The sequence below is a fragment of the Gigantopelta aegis genome, chromosome 8 (genome assembly GCF_016097555.1).
Source record: "Gigantopelta aegis isolate Gae_Host chromosome 8, Gae_host_genome, whole genome shotgun sequence".
Taxonomy (NCBI): domain Eukaryota; kingdom Metazoa; phylum Mollusca; class Gastropoda; order Neomphalida; family Peltospiridae; genus Gigantopelta; species Gigantopelta aegis.
In genome coordinates this window covers 27,612,139-27,629,770 of record NC_054706.1, presented here as the reverse complement: position 1 = coordinate 27,629,770, position 17,632 = coordinate 27,612,139, and the positions used below count along the sequence as shown (strand labels likewise).

The 17,632-nt window shown below is 38.9% G+C and overlaps 1 protein-coding gene across 1 annotated transcript; it reads right to left on the bottom strand.

Annotated features, from left to right (window-relative positions):
- Positions 1–1,904: 1,904 nt before the first annotated feature.
- LOC121380158 (transmembrane protein 26-like) lies at positions 1,905–16,530 on the bottom strand. The gene is made up of 3 exons (XM_041508952.1): positions 16,143–16,530; positions 5,288–5,432; positions 1,905–3,370 (listed from the first exon to the last, which is right to left on the bottom strand). Exons 1-3 carry the CDS (start codon positions 16,334–16,336, stop codon positions 2,819–2,821), a joined length of 891 nt encoding a protein of 296 aa, XP_041364886.1. The 5' UTR covers positions 16,337–16,530; the 3' UTR covers positions 1,905–2,818.
- Positions 16,531–17,632: the final 1,102 nt, after the last annotated feature.

Here is a 17,632-nt window from a genome sequence, read left to right as displayed (position 1 = left end):
GCCTACGTGAGGTAGGAATTCGTGCCAGACGTCCAGTTCGAGGTGTCATCTTAACACCACAACACCGTCGACTCCGACTGCAGTGGTGCCAGATTCATCGACAATGGCCTCAACTGCGATGGAGACAGGTGTGGTTCAGTGACGAGTCCCGATTTCTGCTCCGACGTCATGATGGAAGATGTCGCGTGTATAGGCGTTGTGGTGAACGTTATGCGGCAAACTGCGTGCAGGAAGTGGACAGATTCGGCGGGGGTAGTGTCATGGTGTGGGCAGCCATCTCACACACTGGCAGAACTGACCTGGTCCACGTGCAGGGCAACCTGAATGCACAGGGCTACATTGACCAGATCCTCCGGCCACACATCGTTCCAGTTATGGCCAACGCCAACGCAGTGTTCCAACATGACAACGCCAGGCCTCACACAGCACGTCTCACAGCGGCTTTCCTACAGAACAACATTAATGTCCTTCCTTGGCCATCGATATCACCGGATTTGAACCCAATTGAGCATCTATGGGACGAGTTGGACCGACGCCTCCGACAGCGACAACCACAGCCCCAGACCCTGCCCGAGCTGGGCCACCATCCCCCGGGACGTCATCCGTACTCTGGTTGCTTCAATGGGCAGGCGGTGCCAGGCAGTTTTCAACACACGCGGAGGCCACACCCGGTATTGACTCCAGATGACCTTGACCTTGGTGGTGTGTCCTATCACTTACTCACAATGGACTAGAGTGAATTGTGAACAATCCTGCAACATTTGGTAATTATCGGACTCACCATTCAATAATTAAATCAATTCTCCAAATGTTACGACAATGTGGTTTTGCGTTTCTTCTTTTGAAGAGTATATATATATATATATATATATATATATATATATATATATATACACATACACATACACATACACATATACATATACAGAATTTCACATACATTGTTTTCGCTTCCTATTTATTGCACGAGTTTATTTTGCGCAAGAATATATACCACGTGGTATGTTCTTTAGCAAAATAAACGAGTGCAATAACTAGGAAGTGAAAACAACATATGTGAAGTTCTGTATTTATTACATACCTTCTTTTATGTTTTACAAAAACAGTTTTTTAATTTAACGTCATAACAACATTTTGTTAAATCTATGATAAAAACTTCTTTCATGGATTTACTTAACGTTAAGAATCGGCCTTGTGTAATGTTTCAAATACCAGGTGACGTAATGTGTAAATCATATATGACGTCAGTAAATAAAAGGTGCTAACTGCAGTAAAAATAAAAAGGGAATTCCCCATTTAAAATTTTCGGTCCAGATCGCACATATGTGCGATACAAAATAAATTTATCACACGGGTTTCAAATTGTCTTTATCATTATAGTAAGATTGAATAGGTATGTAATAAATAAATATGAACAATGAAAAAAAAAATTGAAGTGACAATTCCTTTTTTATTTTCCAATTTTTGTCTCTTCAGAGTTCACCGGAAAATCTGTTACAAAATAATACAAATATAAAACCACTAGTAAATACATACATTTAACACTATAATAATCTTAATAAATAATAACAACTCACTCAAAATACTATATGATAAGAAAACATGATTATAATACAACTAAACGGATCTGAGAGAGAGAGAGAGAGAGAGAGAGAGAGAGAGAGAGAGAGAGAGAGAGAGAGAGAGAGAGAGAGAGAGAGAGAGAGAGAGAGAGAGAGAGAGAGAGATGATTAGCCATTAGATACAATTTATCTCACGAGTTGTTTTTAAAATGTATCTAACGAGCGAAAGCGAGTTTGATACGTCTGTAAAGAACAAGTTGTGAGATAAATGGTATCTAACGGACACGAATGTATTATTCTATTTCTTACATATTCTAAAATAAACCCAGGTTTTAAGCAAATTTTAACATCTTTTTGGACTGAAAGTTATTTACAGCCGTTGCACTTGTAGCTGACTTACGCTTCACCAGACACACGATTGCCAGGTTAACTATACGTCAGTTTAATCAATTTCCATCGTGCGGTTGTTTTATTGGGCGTATGCCATTGGTGACCTGGTCATCATCACCTAGGAGCAGCCAGTCGTATGTCTTAAAGTTGTTAACACACGTAAAAAACGCATGGTGTTCTCACCAACGGGTGTGTAAGAAAAGAATGAAACACACACACGCACGCATAAATAAAAACTGCACATGCGTGAACGTTTTACGAGTACATACTTTCACATATTGTTCTTATTAACAGACACAATGTCTTTATAACATAAAAATTGGTAGCCTACTGTTAAACAGTTCATGATATGAATTATATGAAGATGTTTTCTATATTTCTCGGGTATGCTTTTTATGACATTTAATAATAACGGATCATTACATTTAAATATATAATGAAATTCGTCTCCAATTTCGTTAAGAGTACATCTGTGACATATTCGGGTGTTTTTTTTCTAAGTATATTATACCATTTTCGAGTTTTGATCAGAAGTTTCACATTACATGTTCTAAATTTACATATTACATTTGCATTCTTTTGAAACCACTTACAAAGATGATTTTCTGACTTTAATTCACGTTTAAATGAGTAAAACGCAATAACATGGTAAAGAGCTGTTCTAGAGATAAAGGTTTTGCAAAACGGTTACTGGGTTAAACATTACAATGGTACGAAATAATAATAGAATAATGACAATGACATCATTTTCATTTGAAGTTTCTTTTTTTAAATTATTTATATCGCAGTTTCAATATAATGGAAGACACGGAATTATTAATAATATATTAACGAAAACACCACAGAGGAGGCTAAATGACGGCATATCAAACGCGTTGTCGGAATTCTGTCATCGTGGTAAAGCCCATGACAGCGTACATAAGTGCCAGTTGCATTATAATGTATCTTCGACACACCAAGCGTAGAGTTTGTAAAATAACAGGATTGTGACAAAGATATTCTTGAATAGGAAGAAGAACTACGTAACTGGCCAACGCGTACTTTGCTAAAACAACCAATCTTACGATCAAATACGGAAGATCCTGCAGAAAGAACACACCCAGCAAAGCACGAAATCTATAGCCAGGCGTTTCGGTGACCGCGAGTCCTATTGTATAAAGCAGCATGCTAAAAGTCCAGATGCCAAGGATAGCGAATGTCAACTCTCTATCCTTCCTGACGGGAGACTCGTCGAAGAGAACGAACAGACCCGAATTGTCCGATGCCATGCTGAGGTAGACGAACACAAGTTGTACGATGTCATTACGAGACAGTTCACCTCTTGGCAGTATTAACCTTCCTAAGATCACCAGAAACAGCATTCCTTGTTCAACGATGGAGACCCAGACGTCAGGTGCAAGAGTAAACGGTAAGGTCACCTGAAATACAATTAGAGAAGTTAAAGTAAGATGGGGCTAAACTCTTAACTAGTCAATTTTTTAAATTATAAAATCTACCTAGTTCAGTTGTGTAATTATAAAATCAACCTAGTCCAGTTGAGCAATTATAAAATCTACCTAGTTCAGTTGTGTAATTATAAAATCTACCTAGTCCAGTTGAGCGATTATAAAATCTACTAGTCCAATTGTGCAATTATAAAATCTACCTAGTTCAGTTGTGTAATTATAAAATCTACCTAGTCCAGTTCAGCGATTATAAAATCTACCTAGTCCAGTTGTGTAATTATAAAATCAACCTAGTCCAGTTGAGCAATTATAAAATCTACCTAGTTCAGTTGTGTAATTATAAAATCTACCTAGTCCAGTTGAGCGATTATAAAATCTACTAGTCCAATTGTGCAATTATAAAATCTACCTAGTTCAGTTGTGTAATTATAAAATCTACCTAGTCCAGTTCAGCGATTATAAAATCTACCTAGTCCAGTTGTGTAATTATAAAATCTACCTAGTCCAGTCGTGTGATTATAAAATCTACCTAGTCCAGTTGAGCGATTATAAAATCTACTAGTCCAATTGTGCGATTATAAAATCTACCTAGTCCAGTTCAGCGATTATAAAATCTACCTAGTCCAATTGTGCGATTATAAAATCTATCTAGTCCAGTTGAGCGATTATAAAATCTGCCTAGTCCAGTTGAGCGATTATAAAATATACCTAGTCCAGTTGTGCGATTATAAAATATACCTAGTCCAGTTGTGCGATTATAAAATCTACCTAGTCCAGTTGAGCGATTATAAAATTTACCTAGTCCAGTTGAGCGATTATAAAATTTACCTAGTCCAGTTGAGCGATTATAAAATCTGCCTAGTCCAGTTGAGCGATTATAAAATCTGCCTAGTCCAGTTGAGAGATTATAAAACAGGCAGCTCAACTGCCGCCGGCGTCCTCTTCCGTTGTGAACCCCCAGCACCGATATACACCAGCGAGACCAGCTGCACCAGCTCTGCCAGATCAAGCATCGGACAGGCAAAGGGCGGACGTGAACTAGGCGCTGATGGAATCGCCCCCACCACCTGCGAATACTTCGGTTCCAGCAACTCCAGCGAAGACACCCCCGCATAGGAAGAGTGCCGCCGTCGAGTCGCAGGCCTGATCTGTGGTCGTTGCCAAATGGAAGGCAACCGCTTCTCCAAGCGACCAACCAGCAAAGCCAGGCCCTCCGTCGCAACCGCCGGTACCGGACATCCAGCAAGCTGAGCAGTGGTCACTCCAGGCCGGCAAGTTACCATCACGCTTTGCTCAGCTTGTGAAGACCAACACCGAGGACGTCCGCCAGATGATCAGCATGCCCAAGCACGAAGCTTTCCAGCCGTTACTAACCAGCCGTGCTGAGGGAGACTGCGTTGCACAAAGTCCGCATGTCTGAAGGAGGGAGGAAGGGACACCATAGACGCCTCCCCCTCACTTTCGTGAGTATGGACTTTGTCAGACTTTAAATGTTTTGGCCGCCATTTCAAAAACTGTTTTTTATTTTGTAAATAGTCTGGCACCCTTTATTTTTGGCAGTCCGTCTAAATTGCTCCAATCACCTTCAACTTTGGATGAGGAGTCAAATTTTTTGTTTCGTCTTAATTTTAACCGGACATGGTTATTCTCAACTTTGCTAAATTTTTCCAAATGCCACCCACCTCAAACTTACCCTCCCCCTCCTGTCCCGGAATTGGTCACTGGCGAAGTCAGAGGCTAAGTCCGGGGTGGGCGTGCCTGAACTTTCATTGGATGTGGGCACGTTAATACAGTTCCCATTCCCATTTCCCGGCGAGTGTTGCTTTTTAAGTGGTTGAGTTAAGCCGTCGACCTTCACATAACTAAAATGTGATTTTAGTATTTATTTACCCCTTTTATAGCTATTAGCAATTCTTCAAGTTGTGTTCCATTTTCTCTTTGGTAAATCTCGGTGCAACGATCGATTCTGTCTATCTCCAACATCCAGATTGCAGGAACCGTACTCGCTATGTAGAAGAAGAAGCATTGAGAGAACCTAAAAATACAAATCAACAAAGCGTTTATTGGAGGTGTGGGATTCGGGTATTTGGTTTGTTCTGAGTCGTGTTGTATTGGGGTTTGCGGGGATTGAAGGGCAGGGCTCGAATTTAACGGCGGCCATGCGGCAAATTGCCATAATGCCTCAGTCAAATGCCTCAATGCCCTGAAAATAAAACAAAGCTTCACGGTCAGTTGACCATGCCTTTATTTTGAATGTTACTAATTGGTCATCATCAGACTCGAACGAGACTGCAAAATGTTGTTTTGTTACAAATCCAGTGTTCTCGCTGGCCCGTTTTAGGGGGCACTGCGCCAACCCCACCTTGCAATTTCCCGTCCGCTTTAGTTTTCTGCGTCTCACTGGCGAAAAGGCATCAACTATCCAGTATTGCAATAGCTTCCCAGCAAGCATGCATCGTCGGCCCGATGTTGGCGAATGGTCTGACATGAGCGGCTACCATCGGCAATTTTTTCCTGCAGCGGTCCGCTGTTGGCCCGACGTAAGGGCGATGACGATATTTTCTGTGACTACATCAACAGTAATTTACCATCGGGTATTAATTATAATCATGTAAATAAATCCATAGTTTGTTTTAATTAAGAAAAAAAGATGTATCTATTTTTTGCCTACAGCGGGCCTCTGTCGATCCGACGTTGGAGCGATGACAATATTGTCTGTGGTAAGATCAATACTAATTTGCCATCGGATATAAATAATAATGTAGAGCAATATATACTACTCAAAAGAATTTAAGGGTCAGACGATATTTTCGACATTATTTTCTGAATGTCAATTATATTAGCTAGACCATAATGTGACGCATGGTATTGTTCCATTTTGACGAAAGTGGGTCTAAGCAACCCATAAATGAATTAAAATCCACTGTCATTGACACTGTCGACTAGTTCTAATGGCGAAAACATGCTTACATTTGCACGTAAATTAGGGCGAAAGCGAAAGGTCTGCTAAGTGCCCATAACTTGCTTTTTCACAAAGGGCTTCATTTGCACGCTTTGCATGTGTATTCCATGTTCCCAATGCTGAATTTCTGTATAATTGGAGCTTGCGTTCGTGTACGGTGCACACTCCAAATTCGACAATGATACGACTTCCTCGATCTTCGATAGTCAGTTGAAGGGCTATTGCTTGGCTTCAGGGTGGCAATACGCAAAGAAATGTTGCTCTGAGACTTGGTGTCGTTGGCCGACTGTGGCAACGGTACCAAGCAACGAATTCTGTTCGAAATCGTCCACGTTCGGGAAGACCCCGAAGCACTACAAATAGAGAGGACCGCTACATCACCAATATGGCTCTACGTCAACGCACAACCACTGCACGCCGATTACGTGACAATCTGCGGACTGCGACTGGAACTCAGTGTCTGATCAAACCATACGCAATCGTCTGAGAGCCAATAATCTACGCTGCCGTCGCCAGGCTGTTCGACCACCACTCCTACCACGTCACAGAACGGTCAGACGTCACTGGTGCACGCTTCATCTGCGGTGGCAACGTGTTCAGTGGGGTCGAGTGATGTTCACTGATGAGTCCAGGTTTAGTCTCCAGTTCAACGACGGTCAGGTTCGTGTCTACAGACGTCCTGGGGAGCGCTTCGCTGACGTTAACGTTAGACAACGTCACCGGTTCGGTGGTGGCAGCGTCATGGTGTGGGGCGGCATCTCTATCCACCACAGGACCCCCCTCTATGTGGTGGATGGCAATCTGAATGGAATCCGCTATCTGAATGAGATTATCCGGCCGTTGGTTCTCCCAGGCCTTCAGCAGATTGGCGGCGGGGCAGTTCTGCAGGATGACAATGCCAGACCCCACCGCGCCAGGGTGGTAACGGACTTTCTCAGACAACAAGGTATCGCCAGGATGGATTGGCCAGCATATTCGCCTGACTTGGCCCCAATAGAGCACGCCTGGGACGAATTAGGCAGGAGAGTTCAGGATAACCATGCCCCTCCGGCCAAACTTCATGATCTGGGTCAACTTCTTATGGCAGAGTGGCAGGCCATTCCCCAAGAGTTCTTCAGACGTCTGATCAACAGCATGAGGCAACGATGTGTCGAGTGTATTCGCGCCAGGGGTGGATTCACACACTATTAAACGAATGTTCTAATGTGTAAAATCCATGTTTGACAACCTTCAACTTGACAGCATGTCATGTGACTTCCTTGTATACAGTGACGTTTATTTGTGGTTTTTTGTAAATATGGAACAATAAATAAAAAATTTGGTGGTTTACATCATCAATCTAATACACTCTGAAACTTATTTGGTTATAAATTTTTGACCCTTAAATTCTTTTGAGTAGTATATTTGTTTCTCCACATTTTGTTTGAATTAAAAATAAAAAAGCTTATAAAATGTGTTTGCTTACATGTACAGCGGCCCGCTGTTGGCCCAACGTCGGTGCAATGATGACATCTGCCATGGCTAGTACAAGACTAATTTACCATCAGAAATAATAATTAAGTACAGATCTGTCCATATTTTGCTTGAATTACAAAACATAATAAATAAAAATTGATTTTAAAAAGTTGCCTACAGTGGTCTGCCGTCAGCCATACATTGGTGCAATGGCAATATTTTCAGTGACTAGATCAACATTAATTTACCTGGATATAAATAATAATTATGTTGATATATGTCTATATTTTGTTAGAATTAACTTGTTTTAATAAACATTTTAAAAACATGCACACAACTCATTATAAAGCAATTTTGCCCACTGTCGGCCCAACACTAATTTACCATCGCTGATAAAGAAATTTTGCCTGTACAGCCAGTATCCTAAGTTGACGTTGGGACTGCTGCAGAACAGGTGTTCGTTATGAGTGGTGTAGAAAACTGGGATTAAGCTTGCCACCTTCGGCATTATGGTGCAAATTCAAAGTGTAAATTATATATAATTACGTTTTTAAAACAAATGACTTTACATTATTGTGTGGTTCGCCAGATGGCGGAGGAATACAACAAAATTAGGAAAAAAGATGGCACGTGGAATATGTCTAGCATACATGAAGACTAATTCTTGTAAGTATCTGACTACATGTTACACCTATTTTTTAATCTTAGCAGTTCATGTTTTCATTTTAAACTGATCATTGTCGGATTTCCCCCAAAAAACGATGATTGCGCTTTTTCAGTTAACCCCCCCAACCCCACCCCCCCCCCAACTAATCCTTTGTCTGATGAATTTATTTGATGTACGTCAATGCATGGCGCATAGCCATTTCATTTAGTATAAAGATAACTACTGAAAGTTAAAAATAGTGCTAATTATAGTAATTAAATTTTAGTCACAAAAGTGTGTTGATTTTTAAAATTGTTTCGGACAGTTAAAAAGGAATATATAGATGTCTTTCATGGTACTGTTTACAATTTCAGTTACTACAACTGCTCCTATTGCCCTGGTCTTTTAATTAACACTAATGTGTGAAGTCCATTAATTACAGGTAGTCTCTGGGAAGTCTGCCAGCATAACCCCTTATTCTCCCAGCATAACCCCTTATTCTCCCAGCATAACCCCTTATTCTCCTATAGAAGTTTTATTCCCCCAATTAGCAGCCTTAATCCCTTTGTTATCATAGGACGTGTCGTGTTTTTGAATTGCAGAAGTTGATGTTACATAAATGATTGCAGTTCTTTTAATTAAAACACATGTGATCTTGTACAAGATGGTTTTATCACACAAACTGTTTAAATGTACAATGGCACAAATGTCCCTCCATTACTGGTCACCATGATTAAAATTTATATAATTTAAAAAAAGAAAGAATAGTATAACTTATTAATATATATCTACTTCCAAGCTATTAGTTGATGATATGGATTAAAAACAAACCCAAAAAACATTCAGTGTTTCTGCCAGAAAGAAAATTTTGGGTATGGCGCTATAGAATTGAATGCAAGCACAGTCAACAAGGGGTATGGAGGGCCTCTCCTGGAAAGAAAGTAGGTTACGTTTAGGGTTAGGGTTAAGAAAAGTATACAGTAATGATAAGAATATTTAAGTTTGTCAATAGGTTAACTTAAAAAAATAAAATCTGCCAAAAATTTGGGTATGGCGCCATAACCATTTTACTCTCTGGCAGAAATCTAGACATTTGCTTTTACATACTTTTATTTAGAAAATTCATGGTGTTTTTTGGTAATGGAGAGACATCACAAGTATATTTTAATGAGTTATTACTAATCTATAATATTTAAAAGTGAACGATTTATCTAAATAATTGTGGACTGTCTAGTACAAGTTTTCTAAAAAAAAGTTATTTATTTTTGACAACAAATAACTCTTGTTGAAATCTAAAATACAATTTGCTAAAATAGGCATAACTTTTGAATGGCTTGCAGGGTTCCCGGGGTCATTAAAAACCTGGAAAAGTTTTGAATTTTGGTTAAAACTGAAAAGTCATGGAAACGTTTTGAAATAACCGCATTGGCCGAGATATTTTCGATCATGCTTATTAGAGTGCGAGCGATCACTTCCTGTCGCATAGCGTGCAGAGTTACTTTTCTTGAATGGGCACAACGTGATTTCGCTGTAAGAGTTGCGTTCAGGACAATACTGCTAGCTAGACTAGTTTTTACGCTTCATGTTAAACGCAATGAGAAGGAAAGTCAAAATATAAAATGGATGTATCCAAAATTGATGTTGGCTTTGCAACATGTTATGCACTACGTGATATGAAGAAGCAGAAAAGGATTTCAGACAGGGATGTGTTGTCCTTCAGATTGGACTGTAGACAGTTTCTGTTGGATATAGTGAACAAGCTTCTGATGAAATCACCAGTGACGATAGTTTTGGTGAGAAATCTGACCTGTCTCTCTCATAAAGCCATTTTGAAGGATCCTGCTGGCTGTGCTTGCGACGAGATCCTCGAGGAATGCAAACTGTTCTTAGATGAGACACTGAAATACGATGCAACAAGCAGTCTGGAATCCTTCTCATGTGAAAATGATCGCCTTAAAAAATTGACTCCCTGTATGCTTCACTTCTTGGCAACAAAAACGAATTCTGCCAGCTTTGGCCAGTAGTCAATCTTTCTTTTGTCGCTATCACATGGACAAGCTGATGTGGAAAGGGGCTTTTCTGTGAACAAGGAGGCCTTAGCAGATGATCAGAGAGCCCTATTCCTTATAGCAAGGAGGGTAATTCTTGACCACATTTGTCATGTTGGAGGCATCTAGAATGTAAAGCTGTCCAAAGAACTTGTGTCATCAGCATCAAATGCCAGGAATAGGTACAGACTTTACCTGGAAGAGCCAAGGAAAAGGGCAGAAGAAGCTGACAGATCAAAAAATAGAAAAGATGAAGATGAAGAACTGGCCACCTTTATGAGAAAGAAGGCAAGGCTAGAGGCAGACATCCATCAACTGCTAAAAACTGCCGACGAACATGCAGACATGGCAGAGCAGAAAAATGACTTAAGCCTCCTGAGTGTTTCCAACAGTGCCAGGAAAGGTGCAAAGGCTAAAGAAAGTCAGCGGAACGAGCTTCTTTCCTACATATGAGCTAGTGTAGCCAAGTGATATGCAACTTGTGTTTCACCTATTTGACTGCTCCTGTCATAAACAGTGATTGTAAATACTTAATTTGCTACAAGTGAAGGACTGTATTTATGCTGCCCAGAATATTTTTAACAAGTTCACGGCTGTGTATAAGTATATTTACTAAGTGGTTTGCTACCAGCCCAGGAATTTTGTACAGTTTTTCATGCTTAGGACTGTGTAAATGTAGCATGGTGTCTCTAGACAACTGCCAATCCTGGATATTCCAAGTGGCTTACTCTGTCATCAGCTTGCCAACAGTAATTGGATTACCAGTATTTGTTGTTGATCCTGTTTGTGTGCTGCTGCCATAAACAGTGACTGTATATATATACTCTTCAAAAGAAGAAACGCAAAACCACATTGTCGTAACATTTGGAGAATTGATTTAATTATTGAATGGTGAGTCCGATAATTACCAAATGTTGCAGGATTGTTCACAATTCACTCTAGTCCATTGTGAGTAAGTAAGTAATAGGACACACCACCAAGGTCAAGGTCATCTGGAGTCAATACCGGGTGTGGCCTCCGCGTGTGTTGACAACTGCCTGGCACCGCCTGCCCATTGAAGCAACCAGAGTATGGATGACGTCCCGGGGGATGGTGGCCCACTCGGCCTGCAAGGCTGCTGCCAGCTCGGGCAGGGTCTGGGGCTGTGGTTGTCGCTGTCGGAGGCGTCGGTCCAACTCGTCCCATAGATGCTCAATTGGGTTCAAATCCGGTGATATCGATGGCCAAGGAAGGACATTAATGTTGTTGTTCTGTAGGAAAGCCGTTGTGAGACGTGCTGTGTGAGGCCTGGCGTTGTCATGTTGGAACACTGCGTTGGCGTTGGCCATAACTGGAACGATGTGTGGCCGGAGGATCTGGTCAATGTAGCCCTGTGCATTCAGGTTGCCCTGCACGTGGACCAGGTCAGTTCTGCCAGTGTGTGAGATGGCTGCCCACACCATGACACTACCCCCGCCGAATCTGTCCACTTCCTGCACGCAGTTTGCCGCATAACGTTCACCACGACGCCTATACACGCGACATCTTCCATCATGACGTCGGAGCAGAAATCGGGACTCGTCACTGAACCACACCTGTCTCCATCGCAGTTGAGGCCATTGTCGATGAATCTGGCACCACTGCAGTCGGAGTCGACGGTGTTGTAGTGTTAAGATGACACCTCGAACTGGACGTCTGGCACGAATTCCTACCTCACGTAGGCGGTTCCGTACGGTCTGGTCGGATATCCTGCGCAAACCTGGTATTGCTGCGGCTGTGGAGGTGGCAGTAGTCAATCGTTCCCGAAGGTGGCGTACCCGGATGTAGCGGTCCTGCCCGGGGGTAGTGACCCGTGGTCGACCGGATCTAGGGAGGTCACGTGTTGATCCATGTTGCTGGTAACGGTCCCACAGTCTGGAGATGGTGCTTGGGGACACATGGAATGCCCTGGCAACGGCCGTTCTGGATTCGCCTGCGTCTAATCGGCCGATGGCATTGTTTCTCTGCGGTTCACTGAGACGTGGCATGTCCTGGATTGTCAACTGTCGGCCAGATACAGAGGCAAGGCAAGCGAACACCCTGCACTTTTATACTGTCGGTGTTCATGTTGCACGTGCAGACAACGCACGTGCAGTGGTGACATGGTTTGCACGTGGCTGCGTTTTTGCGAATATTCACATTTTGGAACTTTATTGTACAGTAGCTGCGTTTTATCGAATGTAACCGTGGGAATGTGTTTGGGACATGCAATGACCTTATATTCACAAAGCATGAACCGGTAGGAAACATAAAATCGGAGTTATAACCCATTTGTACCCTTTTGCGTTTCTTATTTTGAAGATTATATATATATATATATATATATATATATATATATATATATATATATATATATATATATATATATATATATATATATATATATATATATTTACTTTCTGTTTTAATCTTTTTCACCATTGAAAGTCTTTGATTTTGTTCCTCTCCAAAGAGTATAAACCCTGTCTTTTTATCGGGTTGAATATCTCATGGCAGTGTGATACATCTGTATATTTTTACAGATTTGTATGCGAAAAGGTCATTAGAGGCATAATTAGTATCACAGACCACTGACCTGTTACATGGTCTAACAAAGTATTACTTAAATATATATATATATTTGATTTGTCCTTAAATGTACTTTATTCAACCATCTACGTAACGACCATATTATTACTTATTAATGTAATTTTGTAAAAATAATTGAATTATGGCAATGGTCCATAATTCAAAAACTTAACATTGCTGAGAGGGTTGACATGGATTTTACTCCATCATGATGTAGTTAAAGTGATGCAATAGCTAGATTTGGTCTGTAACAAATAATGCAATTTTTATTTATTATTCATTAAAAGAGAAATAAGGTCCTTAAATCTGTGACAGTATGCCTTTAATTTTTTTGAAAAGTCATGGAAAAGTTTAGAAATTTGATTCTTGGAATTCTGCAGGAACCCTGGGCTTGGTATATCTTAGAACTGTCAAAAGGTTTTGAACTAGACATAATTACATGTATAAGAAACAAGTTACTGAATTCACAAATAATTTATTTTCTCAAATGTGGAATTTTGTTTGATCTTGCCCTTAAACGTTAATGTTAACATCTACATGTATCTCATAGTTTTTGACATGCAATAATATTTGTATATCCCCCCCCCCCCCCCCCCCCCCCATTTTCTTCAGAGAGTGTTTGCTCGAATCCAGAGACAAAAATAATGGTATGAATTCTGCATGTCTTACTGAAGTATTTATCATTTCTGTAAGTGACTGTCTTTGCTGTTTTACTGCATATTTCATTATGGCATGTTTTGTTTTTGAAATTTGATTAGAAACTTCATGTACTATTTAACTATTTATAATCATATAGCGATACTGAACAAAATGTTCGAGTCTAAAGTTCGAGCCCTGACGTTTAATTATAGTTTGTTGGATTCAGTGGGTTTTTTAACATTCAAATATCATATTTATAAAGATAATTCCTCATGCTAATATTACATTTTTCTACATTTATTTGTATGATTGCTGACACTTGGGAATACAAAAATTAGCTTAACCCATTTACGAGATTACGAAATTCAAGTAACCCATTTTCTTTTGTGTAACCCATTATACCCGCATAAATGGATATGCATGCAGATGAAAAATAGTTTATGCAAAATTAGATTTACAAATGAAACCATTATTACCACAAATAATAATATATATTTTCTAATTTAAAGATATTTTACCAAATACTTTGTAAGTCACTTTATAGCTGTCCTTTAATAAATGTTCACCGGTATAGAATTACAAAGAATAAATGCTTCTCAACCAAATAGCATTTTTTAAACATAATTTGTGCATGTTAATACCTTGTGATATTTGTTTGAATGCTAGTCCCTCATTGATAATTAAGGTACAATGTATGGTGTTAACATTTAAGTTATTAATATTAGTAAACCTATGAAAGTGCATAATTTTTATTAAGTGAGGCTTTGGTATCAACTTGTTTAGGTCAAGTGACATTTATAGAAGATGGTAATAGCCACCTTTAATTTCATCTTCATGTTATTTCATGTCTTAATGACATCACTGCATGTTCAACTTTTATATACCCAAAGGTCTGATTGGTTGATCTCAGACACATTACATCATCATGCTTGTACAATAAACACAATCATTAATTTGTTTGAACATAGTACTTATTATAATTTCAAAATTTTAAGAATTAATCTTCCTACATGCATTTATTACTCATTGGGAGCTAGATGTAGCCCAGTGGTAAAACACTCGCTTGATGTGCAGTCAGTTTGAGATCGATGCCCATCGGTGGGACCATTGGACTATTTCTCGCTCCAGCTAGTGCACCATGACTGGTATATCAAAGGCTGTGGTATGTGCTATCCTGTCTGGGATGGAGTATACAAAAGATCCCTTGCTACTAAATAACTAATGGAAAACTGTAGCAGGGTTCCTCTAAAACTATGTCACAATTACCAAATGTTTGACACTGGCCAGTAGCCAATCACTGAAAATGAATGTGCTCTAGTAGTATCGTTAAACAAAACAAATTTGAACAAACTTAACTTATGACTAATTAGAGATATATCATGTTTGTAGTTGGGTTGTGGGTTTGTTTTTAGGCACATGTATGTAAATCAGATGAATTATACAGTATTTAAACATGATCACAAAATCCATAGTGATACATGTATATAATACCATGTATTATATCCAGTAATACAATTGTATTTTCTTTTGTTACATTTCAGAGGCCATTTCCATAGTCTGAAGTCATTTAAAAGAATCAAAAAGTGGTTTTGAACTTCCAGTGTCAGAAATGATAGGAATAAAAAGACAAAAATATATTGTATTTAATGTAACTGTGAATTTCCTAAAATAAAATTAATGTTTTAAATATATGGCTTTTGTTTTCCGTGATAATTACTAATATTGATGTCTGTCTAATTATGGACTGACATATACTGTTTTATGCTTGTTTACTGACATGTCATAGCCTCTTGTGGTCTGGTAATATGTTTGCAGTGTATGGCGATATTATTATTAAGTTGACATTGAGTGACTAAGCCGATATCATATTGCCATAACTTACTAAAAGATATTTTGAATTGGATTGGCTTTGGGCCGATGTCTTGCTGATACTGAATGAAATAAAATGAAATTTAACCAAGTACAAATATTAGAACGACCAGAAACACGTTTAATATACAGCCAGTAATATATTATGCAGAAAAATATATTTGATATGTAATTACAATCGTTAAAAAGTCTCTGTTAGTCGATAACATTTTAAAAATTGCAGCAAACTCAGGAATGTCCCTTTAAGATGCTTGGTGAAGGTTGCCTTGCTGCCCTGCCGTCTGGTCGTAATGCCTTAAGAAATCTCCTTCGATCGAGGCCAAAGGGCATTGCCCTCTAAAACCCCCAAATTCGAGGCTTGATCGGAGGGTTCATGGGTTTGTGTGTTTGAGCAGTATGTGCTGTAGTAAGTTGTTTGTCGGTGGAGTGTGGTAAACAAAGAAATGAATGTATTGTAGGTCTGCGTTATTTTTCAAATGGAATCATTCTATTAACTTCAGCACATCGTGAAAGCGATTAATCAAACCTAACTGGCCTTACCACTTGTATTCCTCTCCTTTTTGTCTGACGACGGTGTAGATCCCCTCGGCCACTTGCAGCAGGAGAAGGAAGAGTAGAAAAAACCCAATCGATCCATAGACGGACGCCACGCGCCAGTATGCCAGGAAAGAGTGGATTAAAAACATCAGACGAACAAACCCTGCTTTCCATCTATTTTTGGTACCTTCTTCCATCTTCAATATTTTGGTTTTTAAAACTGTTTTGTCGTTTGAGCAGAATACTTGTTCACAATGGCTGCTCTTACAGGAACAGTTTCGCCAATGCCGAAATAAATTTCCCTACAAAATGAATGTTCACAATATATTATGTAGTTGCTAAGAAGTCTTTTAGAAACAGTTCCGTTATTAGCTGATGTCTTTAAGTTACTTTAGCACTAATATATCGATAAGAAACACACACGTCCTTTAAAGAGAGTTAATGGAACGACGCAGTTTCAGTTTGTCAGATCACCTCGCAACCGATACACATTACTTGTCAGTATATATAGGCTATGACTCTTAAAAATCAATTTCGCCAATAAACAATCAACACTGCCAATCATAATATCTTCCACTCGCAGTGTTTGAATGATGCAACAATAACAGAAGACTGAAAACTGCATTGTGATGGTTGAGTAAGGTGTGACGAATAAAAGAGCTATACAAAGCGAAACAAGATTGTGGTTTCCGAGTTATTTACAAACACTGATTCCAAATTCAGCTGTTCGCTGAGTGTTATATAGCCATTTTAGGGTGTTTTCTTAGTGTTCTGTGTCTCTTATATCAATTTATCTTTGTTTTAATGTATAGCCTTTAAATTATTTTAAGTAAAAATATTGTTTGTTTTAATTTATAGCCTTTAAATTTTGAGTAATATTGTTTGTTTTAATTTATAGCCTTTACATTTTGTTGAGTAATATTGTTTGTTTTAATTTATAGCCTTTAAATTATTTTGCGTATAATAGTTTATTTTAATTTATAGCCTTTAAATTCCTTTGAGTAATGTAGTTTGTTTTAGGCGTCCTCTAAATAGTCTCCAATATCAATATTCTTTCTACGAGTAAATTAAAACTACATGTATTTAGCTGTAATTTGTTATGGACATAATTGCTGAAGGTATAAAGTTTACATTTCAAAGCAAAAGCTAATAAAAGTTAATAATTTTCACATTTTGTGATTGCACCTTTAATAAGTATACAATACTATGAATGGTACACTAAAAGGGCAACATCCGGTGTTTTATTTTAAACATTATGTCCGAGGACCGCTATACGTATACTATATTGCATGGATGCTATGGAAACAAAAATGCCAGTTAAAAAATTAATCATAAAATGAAAATGCACAACAGACATCAAACAGAATTAAAACGTGAGGTGACACAGATATATACACCCCTACCCCCCCCCCCATATACCCCCCCCCCCATAGATTATATATATATATATATATATATATATATATATATATATATATATATTATATATAATA

Excerpts from the sequence above, each read along its gene's own strand:
- LOC121380158 (XM_041508952.1), bottom strand. The coding sequence starts at position 16,336 with ATGGAAGAAGGTACCAAAAATAGATGGAAAGCAGGGTTTGTTCGTCTG. Across the intron at positions 5,433-16,142 it reads AAAGGAGAGGAATACAAGTG|GTTCTCTCAATGCTTCTTCT; the intron begins GTAAGGCCAGTT and ends TTGTATTTTTAG. Across the intron at positions 3,371-5,287 it reads TGCTAATAGCTATAAAAGGG|GTGACCTTACCGTTTACTCT; the intron begins GTAAATAAATAC and ends ATTGTATTTCAG.